This window comes from Hypanus sabinus, chromosome 27, assembly GCF_030144855.1.
Source record: "Hypanus sabinus isolate sHypSab1 chromosome 27, sHypSab1.hap1, whole genome shotgun sequence".
In the NCBI taxonomy this organism is placed as follows: Eukaryota; Metazoa; Chordata; class Chondrichthyes; order Myliobatiformes; family Dasyatidae; genus Hypanus; species Hypanus sabinus.
In genome coordinates this window covers 29,342,942-29,357,388 of record NC_082732.1, presented here as the reverse complement: position 1 = coordinate 29,357,388, position 14,447 = coordinate 29,342,942, and the positions used below count along the sequence as shown (strand labels likewise).

At 37.0% G+C, this 14,447-nt stretch overlaps 1 protein-coding gene across 10 annotated transcripts in view; it reads right to left on the bottom strand.

Annotated features, from left to right (window-relative positions):
• The window catches only part of kcnab2a (potassium voltage-gated channel subfamily A regulatory beta subunit 2a), a 318,636-nt gene that overhangs the window by 160,534 nt on the left and 143,655 nt on the right, over nucleotides 1-14,447 (bottom strand). For 9 of the 10 annotated variants that reach the window (XM_059952120.1, XM_059952119.1, XM_059952118.1 and 6 more), the window contains one exon: nucleotides 7,212-7,253. The exons of the other annotated variant lie outside the window; for it this stretch is intronic. In XM_059952120.1, the coding sequence (XP_059808103.1) occupies nucleotides 7,212-7,253 (42 nt within the window). The remainder of the gene's footprint in view (nucleotides 1-7,211; nucleotides 7,254-14,447) is intronic. 10 annotated transcript variants of the gene reach the window in all.

Below are 14,447 nucleotides of genomic sequence, written 5' to 3'. Positions count from 1 at the left end.
TGCACTAATGTAAAAACAGCAGAGAAATTATAATCACCAATATCCTGGTCTCATAAATATACTCCATGTCGAATTCTGACAAAGACCACTTACATTACAGACCTCAAGATACCTGAACCACAAACAGCCTGAAGAGTTGAATTTGTTTTAATTTGTACTATTTTGAAAATAACTGGTAACTATCTATAACCAAGTACATTTGAGATTGTTGTCAAGCCTGCACATAAATAAAAATGAATTGGTCTTGTTTTCTCAGTTTTGCTTGCTGTTGCAGGTAAATAAATAAGCAGCAAAGAATGGCAAAATGTTCTGTAACATGTATACAGCAAAGTAATTTGAGAAGCCTACTGAGTAGTAGTTTTCAGCCAGGTTAATTTAAATTCTTGTTTCTATATTAATACAGTCCTTAAAGAGAAGCAACACATCTCAGATGGCCAGACATAATGGTCAACATTATGGTAAAAGGAGAGGTTTATTCTTCTAGTTTGAAGTGATGTTTCTATTACAACACTAACTAAAATGTAAGGATATTAAAGTTAAGCAATTAATATGCACCAATACATTTTCCAGCAGCTGCTTTTAGTCAGAACTATTCAAACTTTTACAGAAAATTTAGTGATTCTAATTACGAAGTCTATACTCTTGATAAATACTTTATAACATCAGGTAAAGGAAAATGGCATAAAAACCAGCACGTACGCATTCATTCAAGAAAATACACTATCTGCATAATCCACTCTGTCATTTTAAATACAGCTTTATTAAAAGTAAAGAGAAAAAACTCACCAAATTTCTAGAGCAACTGCTTGGTTTAAAACTGGGAATGCACATTTATAGGGTTTGCAAGACGCTACTACAATTCTTTAATATTTGGGGTGTGTTCTACATCGGTCAAAAGCAATTAGCAAGTACCAAATTCTTTCCCTCCCCTAGATTAAGTGGTTTCTTGATGCAGCCCATTTGCTCTTATCAGCATACTTGCATCTTGGCAAATAGTGGCTAAATTATTTACAGCATTCTCTTCTACTAAAAGCTTACAGTAGCAGATAAAGAAATGGTTACTGCTTAAAGGGATACAGCCTCTCTTACCTTTAATGAAGTAAGTGCTTAGAAACCTGTGCAGCTTTTTCACTGTAATTGCAGAGTTCGTGTATTTGTAACTAGGTGACGACGATTGGCTAAAAACTGTGCTAAACCCCAAGATAAATGGACCTTTTGCTTCCATTCTCCTAGAAGTACAATTTCATTGGAGGTTATTTTAGATTATCTGCTAGAGTAAAGAAAACCATATGGTTTCCTCATTGATTGGAGGCCACTATGGTTTTCTTTAATATAATACTGGAGGCTAAAATTGCTGGCTTGAACTTACAAGTTTAAACACTTAAAAAGTTTTTAAATTCTGTATCTTTGTAAATCAACCCCAAACTGTGGTATTAGTATTGCTGAGACACCAATGATACCTTTGCACCTGAGAATCCTCCTCTAAATAATGTATGAGATGCACTTTTACAAGTCAAGCTTTCTAAATTAAAATACACAATAAAAGCTGATATTTGAATAAAAATAGGTTAAAACAGAAGCTATCCCTACTTAGTTAGATTTTAACCAGACCCCAGACCACCTCATTTGCTTCCGAAATGCCCTCGGAAATGAAGGAGCAAGCTGCTCAGTTAAGGGACAGTTTGAGTTGGGCAATAAATGCTGGATTGGTCAGCAATTCCCACATCACATGAAAGAATGAGGGCTAGAAAAATAGAAAGATGAGTAACTAGATCACGTCACCTACTTGCATCATTTATGTGATGCTGCACCTCTGGTGCCAGCAATATCAGAAATGAGGAAACAATGCTGTTGGCAAACATGCTGTATAAATATAATAGAAACACAAACCTCTCATGGCTATCTAGCTAATCAAGTGGATTTTTTTAAAATCAAATCTGCTTTTAGTCTGTAATCAGGTAGCAATTTATCAGGAGACTGGAGATGTTGAATCTGAAGCAAAAAAATACAGCTGGAAGAACGCTACATCAAGCAGCATCTGTGGAGGCAAAGGGGCAGTTGATATCTCAGGTCGAGACCGTGCACCAGTCCTCTAACAGGTCGTTTTCTGCAACCTGGCCGAGATTCTATACCTTCTACAACATGTACAATTTCCTGTGGTTGGTAAACAATGAGAGTAGAAGAGACATCCCAAGTGGGTGTAAACTTAACACTTTAATACAAGCATATCCTGCAAATCCTTTATTGAGAGGATCGTTTGCTCTAAAGCCTGTGAAGATTATCAGCTATGAACAGTATTTAATTTAATGTCACATTAAGTGTTTGTAGAGGCTTGACCACTTTTATTTTTACCCTTAAACCATAAAGCTTTTATAATTGTGATCCATTCATTCCTGCGCCAGCCCAATGGGATTACTAACTTGCTAACAGAAATCCCTTAAGTGACATTTTGATAAGAAGCAGAAACAGTGTCCAAACAGTGCTCTCTACTCAGATAACACACACAAAATGCTGGAGGAGCTCAGCAGGTCAGGCAGCATCTATGGAAATGAATAGAAAGGTCTTGGCCCAAAATGTTGACTATCTATTCATTTTCATAGATGCTGCCTGACCTGCTGAGCTCTTCCAGCAACTTGTGTGCATTGCTTTGGATTTCCAGCATTTGCAAACTTCCTCGTGTTTATGATTCTCTACTCAGATATGCTGAAATAACCTTGTTGCACCTTGATAGATAATTAGCAGAAGTCAAGACATGAACATGTTGGATAACTTTTGGGTACCGCATCCATCACCAAGTATTATACTTCTAGCGATACTGCAGGAAAGAAGATATATTACAATTCATACCCACAAGCCCAAGCATTCCAACCCAGAAATGATTATGTGGAATTGCCTCTAGTTTCCAGGTTATCAAGAATGAAATAGCACATCATCCTGGTGATTATAAGGTCAATTTCTCCTCCTAAGTTCTTTTAAGACAGAGCCTTGATATCAAGTATGACTTATTTCTATCAATTTGTGGGTTCTAAAGCACTATTAATCCCAATGGTTTGGTAGCACAGCAGTTAGCGCAATGATTTCCATCACCAGCAATCATCAATCAGGGTTCAATTCCTCCTTCAGTCTTGAAGGTGTTTGTATGTTCACCTTGCGACTCTGGTTTCCTCGCACATTCCAAAGACATACGATTAGGGTTAGTAAGTCATGTGCATGCTATATTGGCACCGGAAGTATGACAACACTTATAGAATGCCCTCTGCACATCCCTGGACTGTGCGGTCGTTGACACAAAAACAACGCATTTTACTGTATGCTTCAATGCACGTGTGACAAATAAGGCCCTTAACTTAACCTTAAAATCTCAATGTGGGAACTGCAGGCTCTTCCACACATAAGACCATTGATGGTGATGGGTAAGGAAGTGTGTGATTTGTGAGGTGGTACGCACACGCCACCATTTATACAGGTCCTTTCCCTGCTCCCAAGACATGGACTCCAGATGTTCAACATCATCCTCAGCAATCATTGGCCAAATTCCCAGGAATATTCTCAAAGAGGCTTAGAGCCCAGCATTACATAGTGCAAGCCAACACATACAATGTCATTGTTCTTGTCTAAGGCTTGAACCTTGGCACCATCTCCGTGTTAGCATGTTAATGCCAATTTATGTACCTGGCAATGTGGAACAGCACAGAGTGTAACACATCCCTCAACAGCTTCCAATTTAATAACTCTGGGGAGGGTGGGGTAGCTGCATTCCTTGCAAACAGTCAATATCATGATTTTCCAAAATGCAAACTATCACTCCTCTAATAGTGGAACACCTTTCTTGATGTATGTGCCAAAATCTGAGTTGAATTAAAAATAATCTTATGTTTATTTTCCCCACAGAAATTCTATATTCCTTGAGAGTGAATTTTACTTAATATCTTGATTTGTGAATTCCGCAAGGGCAAAGTTTTCATAAATCAAACAGATGTAACAAATACGAGGGAGTCGAAGCTGCTAAACAGAGTCAAGCGATGAACTGTGTAGTTATCTGACCCTAGCATTTTTTTTACTTCATTATGGACAAAGCTCTTTGATTTTTTAGGCTTTACAAGGTATTGCTAATTGTCAGGTTTGCTTTCTGTATCTTTCCTAAATCTAAGGAGGTTTTTTGTAATCATTACTCCACATGTTCAATGGCAAACCAAATTTCAGATCAGTATGTTCTTGAAATTCTCTAAAATTTATTACAAATATTTGGGGATAGTTAGCCATGCCATTCAATAGCCACCTCTAATTTCTCAAGCAAGTATTAGTGAACCATTTCACTGAACTGCTGTAGCCCTTGGAGTGGAGGTATCACTATTGTTAGGCAGGAAGTTCCAGGATTGTAACATAGCAATGATAAAGTATGATACATTTCGACATCAGAAAGATCTGCAAATTTAGAAGGAAATTTGAGGATGCTCAAATCCCCATACATTTTAAACGTTGTCCTTTGAGATGGCATGTGCCAAATACTGTTGGTGAATCATCAGAATGTTTTGTAGGCGTTCTAATACCATGTTGGGGCAAATGAGTTTTAGGTGGTGCATGGAGTACCAAACAAGCTCTTGGATGATAATGGACTTCAGCAAAGTTGTTGAAGCTATCTATCCTCATTCTCCCGATAGTTGTACAGCTTTGAAGAGTTGTTGGGGGTTGGTGAGCTCCTCACTGTAGGATGCTAACCAGCTCAGATTACCATAGAATTTATTTGGCAGATCAAAAAAATGTCACATTTTTTCATTAATATATTAATGCATCAAACTGGATGCTATATTAGGGAAGGAAATATGTATGGCTTATGGCTTTCTTCAGGTGGTGTACATACTCTGTAGCCTCAAGGTTAAAACTAATTCCTATTTAAGATAACTAGATTGATTATTTGATTGAGATTGTTGTTTAAAGAGTGATTAAGAATATTCTATGCTTACTAGAATTTAGAGGACATATAGATTAATTCATTGATTCTGAGAAAGTAGATGCTGAGAGTCAGTTTTCTCAGTCAGTTAGCTTTCTAGAAATAACGAGCATAAGCACAAGGAAAGGATGGACAAGAAGAAATATTTTTACTCAATGGACTATAACTTTTTTAAATTTTCTAGCAACATCTGTCGTATTATAATTCATACACACAAGCCATGGTACTTTGCTTGGACAATAATATGGTGGCATAGGCCTCTAGTTTCCAGATTTTAGATAATCAGAAAAATAATGGTGGGATATACTCAAGACTGATTTCAGCAGAGTTTTTGACAGCAAGGAAAATGGAACTCAGATGTGGAAGAGGAATAGATTGTAATCTTAGTCAATGGCAGAGTAGGCTGGAGGGCTAGCATGATCTACTTCTGTTCTGTTGCTCATGTTCTTCAGTTTTAAACAACTTTTACCACTGTATACAATTTTGCTACTAAATACAAGTATATTGCTTGCTAAATTTTAAAATTTTGGTCCTTTTATGAAAAAGTGTTGTGAAAAGCCAGAATAAGAAGAGAACTGGTATCATCAATCAGGAAATGGCAGGTGGAATTTCTGGGACATGTATTGAGGAAAGAGAAGCTCGAAAATCTTGAAGTGACAGGAAAAATTAATGGAAGAAAAATTGCAGTCAACAGCGCATGACATTTATGAGTCACATCAAGGGATGAACAGGCAAAAGTTTTGTAGAGCTTATTAGAACTTCTCAGATTAAAGAGACAGATGGAAGACCATGTTTGCCCCGTCATACAATACGGCACAAGATTCCTTTATTTAGTTTCACTCTAATACGGTCAATAAAACTTAAGAGAATAGTGTTACAGTGCATCTTCTCTTGTACTCCTAACATTTTTTTGCGCAGTTACAATCATACATCACAGAAAGAGGCCCTTTGGCTATTATGTGATTGCAACAATCAGGCACCCATCTGTAATATAATCTTATTTATCAGTACTTGATCCTGTAGGGAACAAAATATTAATGCCAAAAGGTTAGTTATATAATTAAACAATATTCCAACAGGAATGAAATTATCACATATTTGGATAAAGTCTTGCACTTCTGTTAAAAATAGCAGTTTCCTCAAGACTCATACCCTCATGCAAAAATTGGATATTGATTTATAAATTGTGCCATAATGGAACTGAAGTGATATATGCCATAAGATTGTTTTTTTAGCAATTTCTGAGAAATTACTATTTCTACAATTTCACAATTCATTAATAGTGTCAGCAAATTCTAGTAAGTCATAGGGAGACGAGATAGACCTGCTGGTCACAGAAAACATTACTGACATCTCTCTTCAAGAAAGGTTAGTTATATTCCATTCCATAAAAACAATGTTCTACAATTGATATGGATTAGTACTGTCTCACACAAAATATAAAAAAATTCTTTCAAAATAATATAAAATGGCAATAAAACTAAAGTAATGCTTATCAGATAAGCTACATAACAAACATAAAAATCATGCAACAGGCATGCACCAGGCATAATTGTGCAAAAGCATCTCCAACTTAAACCCTCAATTTTTTCAATATTGCCTGCAATTTTTACCCTATTGATTGAAAACGCTTACATTTTCCAGCACTTTTATTTCCCTCTCTGCCAGTACTTCCTCTATGTAAGCATTATTCTCTATAGATGGTACTGTCAGTATTTAATTCCCAGAATGTCACAACTGAATTAAATGCAGCACCCAAGCATGCATTTCCAGTAAGATTACTGGATAACAAATGGGAGTGGGAATTCTGCTCAACTTTCCCCTCGCTCATCCATGGAGTAAGTGCTCCAAATGTTACTCCGTTGACATTACAGTACAACTCAGGGATCAAATTCAGACGTCCTTAGAACAGAACAATATATTTTCATTACTATCTGAGCCACAAAATATGTTTCTTAACCTAAGGGAGATGGGAGTGTTTACATGTAAAACTTAAAAGATAAATAATATTGGAGTTTGTTCACATTTAGCATAAGATTACAATGATACAACTTTGTTGCAAAACATAGAAAGAAGAAGAATATTACCAGGCACAGTGCAGTGGAAATTTGGCTCCAAAAATGATGTCATTCATAATGGCCCAAGTGCAAATTAGTCAGACTAAGAGAACTGACACAGCAATATGACACATGCAAGCTACAGCTAAGTACAAATAGAAGCAAGCTACGTGATTGAGAAACATGCTGTCTGGAGCAGGTACCTGTAAAACTGCAACTGCCGTTTGGGACTCCCGTATCGGGCACTTCAGGCAGCATGACAAGAGAAAAAGTGCATATCATAAATCAAGGAACAAGTATATTCACAGAGTCATAGAGTAATATTGCACAGAAACTAAACCTCTGATGCACCTATACAAGAAAGTAAAACAAATGTTTACTTCAAATGAAGGTATATTATTGGTAGATTGCCACAAAGCAATTTTTTTAAATTGCACTATTACGTTCATTTTACAAAAGGGGTGTGTTTTTACCAAGTCTTCCTGAGGGAGAAATGAACCACATTGAAATATTCGAACTTGACTAAAAAGGAAATCAAATTTCTTAATAAATTCTGAAGGTCAAATTAAGTTCCAACATGAAATAGATTGTCTCTATCATCCACAAGTGCCATAATTCAGTGGGGAGTGGGTTAGTGGAAGTCAAATAGTCAAGGAAAATCCCACTGATTTACTTATTGGCTTTCAAACAAATTATTAATTCAATGACAGTATGCACAAGATAAAAGTTCCTTTATTACTCAGTGCACAGTTTATATATGAATCTAAAGAATGGTTAAGAAGTACTATTAAATGAGTAATGTCCATTACCATTGAAGGTAGTCAAGTTTAAGATGTCCTCAGATAAAATGTGGATAATTATACAATTCGGAAGTATAAGTTTTTCTTTGTATCCCACAACTATAAATAAATACTGTGTACAACAAAACACTAACTTTGACTCAAAGTGAAACTGACTAATTCATACACATTTGAAACAACTTCAGTAGTTTTCTATGTACAAATTACACTAATCCCTAACAATCCTGCAGGGAAAAAAACCCAGAACAAATCAGATTTTTATCAATTCAGTAAGAATAAAAAAAATTAAAAGCTTAGTGACCCCATTTCTCAATTCTTTCTGTAATAAACAGAATTATATAGAATAAAGGAAAATAAAATTTATTCCATGTGTCAATGCAGAAAAGACTTTTTTTTTAAAATCCCAGGAAAGCACAGCCATATTTATTGCTCTAAACGACACTGGCCCATTTTTCAACCAATGGTGAAGGTATCCCAATGACACCATAACAGAGATACAGGACTTTGACCCAGCAAAGGTGAAATGGCATGTATTTTCCAAGGTAGGATGGTATGGGAATAGAGGAGAATTTGAAAGTACTGACATTCTCATACCCAACTCTGGTTTATTGGTGGTAGTGGCATTGGATTTGGGGGAGTTACAGAAGTTTTCTGCAGAGTTCCTGCAGCACATCTCATAGACAATGCACATGGTGCAGCTAATCAGGGAGTTATTTGCTTACGCCCAAATTGCTCTTGTAGCCATTGTACTTACATTGGCAATCTAGCTATGTTTCAAACAAGTTGACTGCCCAGCACCACTATATCTCTCCATCCTCCTCCTAGGACTGAAATACCAAACAATGGCAAGGGTTATGGCTAATGTGAAATGGTGAGTCCAGGTCCCGTTGTACATCCGGATTAGGCCTGTGCGCATTCAAGGGATCCATATAAAAACAACTAATGATGGTTGTACCTGAAACTCTGTCCCTAAGAAAGTCCTACAAAAATGCCAAGAATTTTGACATGATTGGTCTCAAGTATACACTGGACAACAAAGATTTTGCTTCTTGAATGTTGCCTGGGCACGCAGATGCTACATGGCAGGAGAAGTCTTAGAAGAACAGGACATGGAATCTGGAGGATGCAGACCAAGTTGCTGTGATGCACAAGCCAGGAATGGGAAACAACACTGATACTGATAAAGATTTTGAACTCTATGTTGAGTAAACCCCATCTGATAACTCAGTCCAAGTTAAATGATGTGGTCAGATTAACCCAAGTTAAATTTGGGTCTGCCAAAGGCAAAAGCAGAATTATTGGGTTCAAGATTGCAAGAATGGAATTGGCTGTCACCAGCTTCAAATTTTTCTGTGAAGGATTTCAATATTTGAGACAGAATAACTGATGTCAAGATTAAGAAAGGCAATTTTGTTGGTTGACAAATGACACACTATTCAAAGAACTTCTAGCGGAAATTGAGAAAATCGCATGGGTGGCATTCAAGGATATTGTTGAAAATTTTCTAGGCAACTATAGAGCACTAAACTACATGCAACTGGTTGACAACATGCTTCAAGCATTACAAAACCATGAAGTTCAACATGTCGATTTCTTCCTTGCAAAATCTTGGCACTGACAGTGATGAGCATGGTGACATGGTATCCATCAATGCTGGCTGATTACCACTGGACACTTAAGCAAGAAGCCTCAGGCACTGAGTACAAACAAAAATCATCAACAAAACTGTTTTAGCTTAGTTGAACTATTTCAAAATGACAGTACCGTTATGCAATTAAATGTATTATATTCAATAAGTTAATTTCTTGTTTCTCCAAATTCCTACGGGATGCAAGTAGATTGAAATTATATTTGCATTCAGCTTCAAGCGGTCTATCACGAAGAAAGTAAATTTCTGAGGGAGCAACACTTTCAAAAAAAAATGTTGCCTATCTTCATCTGCCTTGGTGCTGGGTATGCTTGTTGTTTATAATGAATAAAATGAGCAGAAACACAAAGCAAATAGATATCCCTAAGTGCTATTGGCAGAGATATAGTACAGAATGCCCCACTTACTTTCAATGAATGTCCTAACTAGTTTTGCAATGTAGCATATAATGTGTTATTCGACCACCATGAGAAAATGGCAGCTAAAGTAAACATTAAACTTGGTTAACACTTTCGACCATCAGGATGATTTGATTTGTTGCCATGGTGGAAAATAGTATTGGTCAGCAACCTTAAAATGGAAACTGGTCATAAAATTATACTGCAGTCACACTTGGCCAGATATCCGTTTAGATCCACCACACCTCATAGCATCTGGTGGATATAACTGTCACCATGATGCAATCTCTAGGCACTAGATGGAAGTAGCAATGATTTCAAAGGTTAGCACTTCTGGAAATAAACAATGGACACTCAAGGGGAAACAAATGAAAGTCATCTTTCCTAAAAGATTATTTCACTACAGCATTTTCTTTAAAGACTGGATTTTTTAAATCAACCTGAGCAGATCATTTACACTCACAATGCCCGATTCAATACATATCTAGTCCTGAAGCACAATGTTGCTGAAGATCATGTATTAGAAGGTGATCCAAAAAGGTTTAACAGAGTTGCTGAACTACCAGGGCCTGCCTGCTCAAACACTCAGTGCAAGGTCACTAATTTGTAATCCATATTGAGAAGGTGAAAAGCAAATTTACAAAGCACAATGAAAGTAAAAAAAAGATCAGGCACAAAAGAGTGGATATTGTTTTGCTATTGATCTGGTAAAGTAGCATCCTCCTTTGAGAAGGTAAGAAGAACAATGGCCCAGTTTTAAATTTCTATTAATGATGTACATAAACATCAAAACACAATTCATTTTTAATGGCAGTAACAATTATTAGGTTTTTTTCTTACATCCAATGTATTATTTATTTTCAATATACCTTTCCAAGTTTTATGTACATTTTTTTCTAAGGGAGAGTAATTACTTTCCTGCAGGTGGTGTAGCAAAAATGAAAACACAATTAATGTTTTGGAGTTTAATTAAAATTTAGAATTAGGAGGTACAATACTGGAAACACAATAGTCTCCTCTCAGTTAAATGCCAATAAGCAAGAATTCATAAATGTGGCATATAATACCTGCAAATGGCAGTGTACAGCCCTTGTTTCCACCCTCCTGAAATCAATCATTCCACTGCAATACTGCCACCACAAGAGGCAGAAGTAAACCTAATATTTCCTTGATTTTTCTCTCTCCGTCCTATCCCATGTGGGTAAAAAAAACTTTTCATCAACAATCAGAAACTTGACCAACTACTCAGTGAAGAAGCACATTGGTACAGTTTCATATTTAACATGCATATATGCATATAAAGGTCAGCCAACAGTTCCTAATAATAAAAAAAGTTCATTTGATCTACACTTTGGTGATTTTCAAATTACTTTTTAAGTTATGGTTACCAGAGGCATACAGGATAGGAGCAGGCCCTTTGGCCCATCATGTCTGTGCCAAGAATAATGAATACAAATCTCATTTTATTCACCCCACACTCCCATCAACACTCCTCCAGATTCTATCACTCACCAAAAAAGTTGGCTCAATTTATCTGCTATCTCACATGCTCTGAAATATGAGAGAAATCTGGAGCACCCAGAGGAAATATAAACAGCCACAGAGAAAATGTGCAAACTCCAATAGGCAGCACTGGAGATCTGGCTGCAGCCTGATGGCTGGAGCTGTGAGGCAGCAGCTCTACTTGCTGCACTACCTTGTCAGAATCAGACTCTGATTCATTATCACTGACATGGCCCCACTGACTCTTACCAATTTATTCATGCACCACAGAAAGCGTTCTGTCTGCATGCACAACAGCTTGATATGGCAACTACTCTTCAAATGAGCAAAAGAAACTGCAAAGAGTTCTGGATGCAGCTCAGAACATTACAGGAACCAGCCCTCCCTCTAGGACTCTGTCTACATTTCTCACTGAATCAGTAAAGCAGCCAGTATAATCAAAGACACCACCCATCCCAGACATTCTCTCTTCTCTCCTCTACCACTGGATAGAAGATGCAAAAGCCTGAAACAACATACCCCCAGGCTCAACGTCAGCCTCTATCCTACTGTTTTCAGAATCTAGAATGGACTTCTTGTACAATAAAGTGGACTATTGGGCTCACCATCTACTTTGTTATGATTTTGTACTTTATCGTTTACCTTCACTCCACTCTCTCGGTAGCCTGTACACTTCATTCTGCATTCTAACTCAATGCACTTTAAGGGTTCAGTTCCAGGAGGTATAAAGGCTTGGGTTTTGAAGTTTGTTTATTAGTGTTCAGGGAATTGCTGAGCTGTAATAGACAAACAGTAGTCTGGTGCACGTCTTGCAGTTGTTTACATGCTCCCAAGCAGAGTGAAGAATCAGTGAGACTATTTCCACTGTGGCCCAGTTAAGGCTGTAGATAAAATGCAGTGGGCCCTGGTTCTTACTCAGGCAGGAGTTAATTCTAGTTATAACCAACATCTCAAAGCATTTCATATTGGTAGATTTGAGTGTTACCAGGTCTGAGGCTGCTCTCCCTGCTCACTGGAACGATTGCTGCCTTTTTGAAGTAGGTAGGATCCTCAGACTACAGATGTCTTTGAGTACTCCACCTAGCTGGTCAACACAGGTTTTCAGTACCCAGCCACATATGTCGCTGTGTGAGGGTTCACACTCTTGAAGGATGTCTAGCCTCTGAGGTACAGATCAGAGGGTCATTGGATATTGTGGAGATTCACACAATTATAGTGTTATTCTCCTTTTCAATATCTATACTAGGCACTGAACTCATCAGGGAGTGAAGCATAATTGCCACTGATGCTGTTGCATTTTGCCATTTTTAGGATGTAATGGCACAAAAACCCCACCTCAGCAGTTGTGCATCTTCCCCTATCACTAGCTTCACTTGGAGTTGCCTTTTCACTCTCATCATGGCCTTCCTTAAGTTGTACCTGGACCTCTTGGAGGATTTTGCTTTGTTGATCTTGAACGTATATCTAGCCCTCAGCAGACTATGAATCTCCTTGATCATCCAGGTTTTCTAGCTTGGGAAAACTCAGTGTGTTCTCAAAGGCACACACTCTAAATCTTAATTTGTATAATTCACATCAAAAATTAAACACTCATTTAGAATACTTTCAGTAACATTCAACCATTCTTGAATTTGACAAAATAAGAAGCATTACAATAGGCTTCTTGTGGGCTACAGGAGAGTACATCAGATCTCAGAAATTTGTCATAACTGCATCAAGTGCACCATCTACTGGCCCAATAGTTACTAACTTCTTTTAGACAAATTATTAGGTTAAACCAAATATATAAAATGCAACCTTGAGGAATTAATAGAAAGAAATGAAATTATCCTTGCCTAAAATTCAGACTTCCATTACTACCAATTACACTGTACTGCCTTCTTGCACTATGCATGAAAAACAAATGAACTCCTACTTTAATTACTCTTTCCTCAGGACTGCAAGTATTTCAACTTCAGGTTCTTTTTAATCTAACACCTATTAGTTGAAAGCTTCTCTTGCTTTCTTCAGCTTTGTCAGCTTCCTTTTACTGTGAGTCTTCCCTCTGAGGCATTCAGGGTTCAATTTAAAATAAGATCCAGATTTAAAAATCTCCTGAAATCAGCAGATGCATTTGGTTAAATCTCACACTTCCATTAAGTATTTCACTCAAATAAAGAAATTTAAAAGAACCAATTAAAAAATTGGGATGGCAAATTGGGATATCAAATCAAATAATACATATTGCAAACAAATTAATTAAAATGAGAATAATGAAAAATTAACAATGTTAAAACCACAATTTGTAACTTCACTTTCCCATCAGGATTGCCTTGACTAATGCACTTGTTGTCAACCTCAACATTATCAAAGTCTAATTCATTCAAAATATTCCACCATCTTCCTGTCCCATTCTAAACTCAATCCCCCTATCACAACCAACTATATTAACATTCAATGCCTGCAATTTCACCAATATGTTTATATGAAGATCCTCAATCTCGTCCTCTCCTGGCTATGATTTCACTTTAGCACTTGGCCAGTGGTGGAACTCCTGTCAAGAGTCGCTGAGGGTAGAGAAACAAAGGTCAAAAGTCTACTCTTCACTTTACTTAGATCAGGCTGATGTTATTGCTTAAAATGAACTGATCTGTCATCTCCCTTAGTAAATGACATACTTCAGCACTTTCACAAGACTTAATTTTATAAACTGAGACTTCACTATATTATGATGGCATACAACACTAATTTCAGTGCTGTATAAAAATGGGTTGGGCTAGATTACATTATCAATTGTCTGGAGGAAATTTAACCCTTCATCTTCTACATACAGCTACTACCAAGTTAACAGCAGCTACATTATCAGTCACTAAAATTCTTATGTCTTTACCCTTCTCCTTACTTGGTTAAATATAGATAGCCATATTCTTGGTATGCTCTCTTAAAATCTCCTAATCCAGTGCATACTTATTTCCCCTTTTGCCTCAGTGACCCACTTTGGGATGTTTTCCTCTGATAGTAAAACAGTATTATAATAAACCTCTAATAAATCTGACCATTCAGAAATCCTGATGTTCAGCAATTGGCTCACCAGGTAATAAATGCTATTAA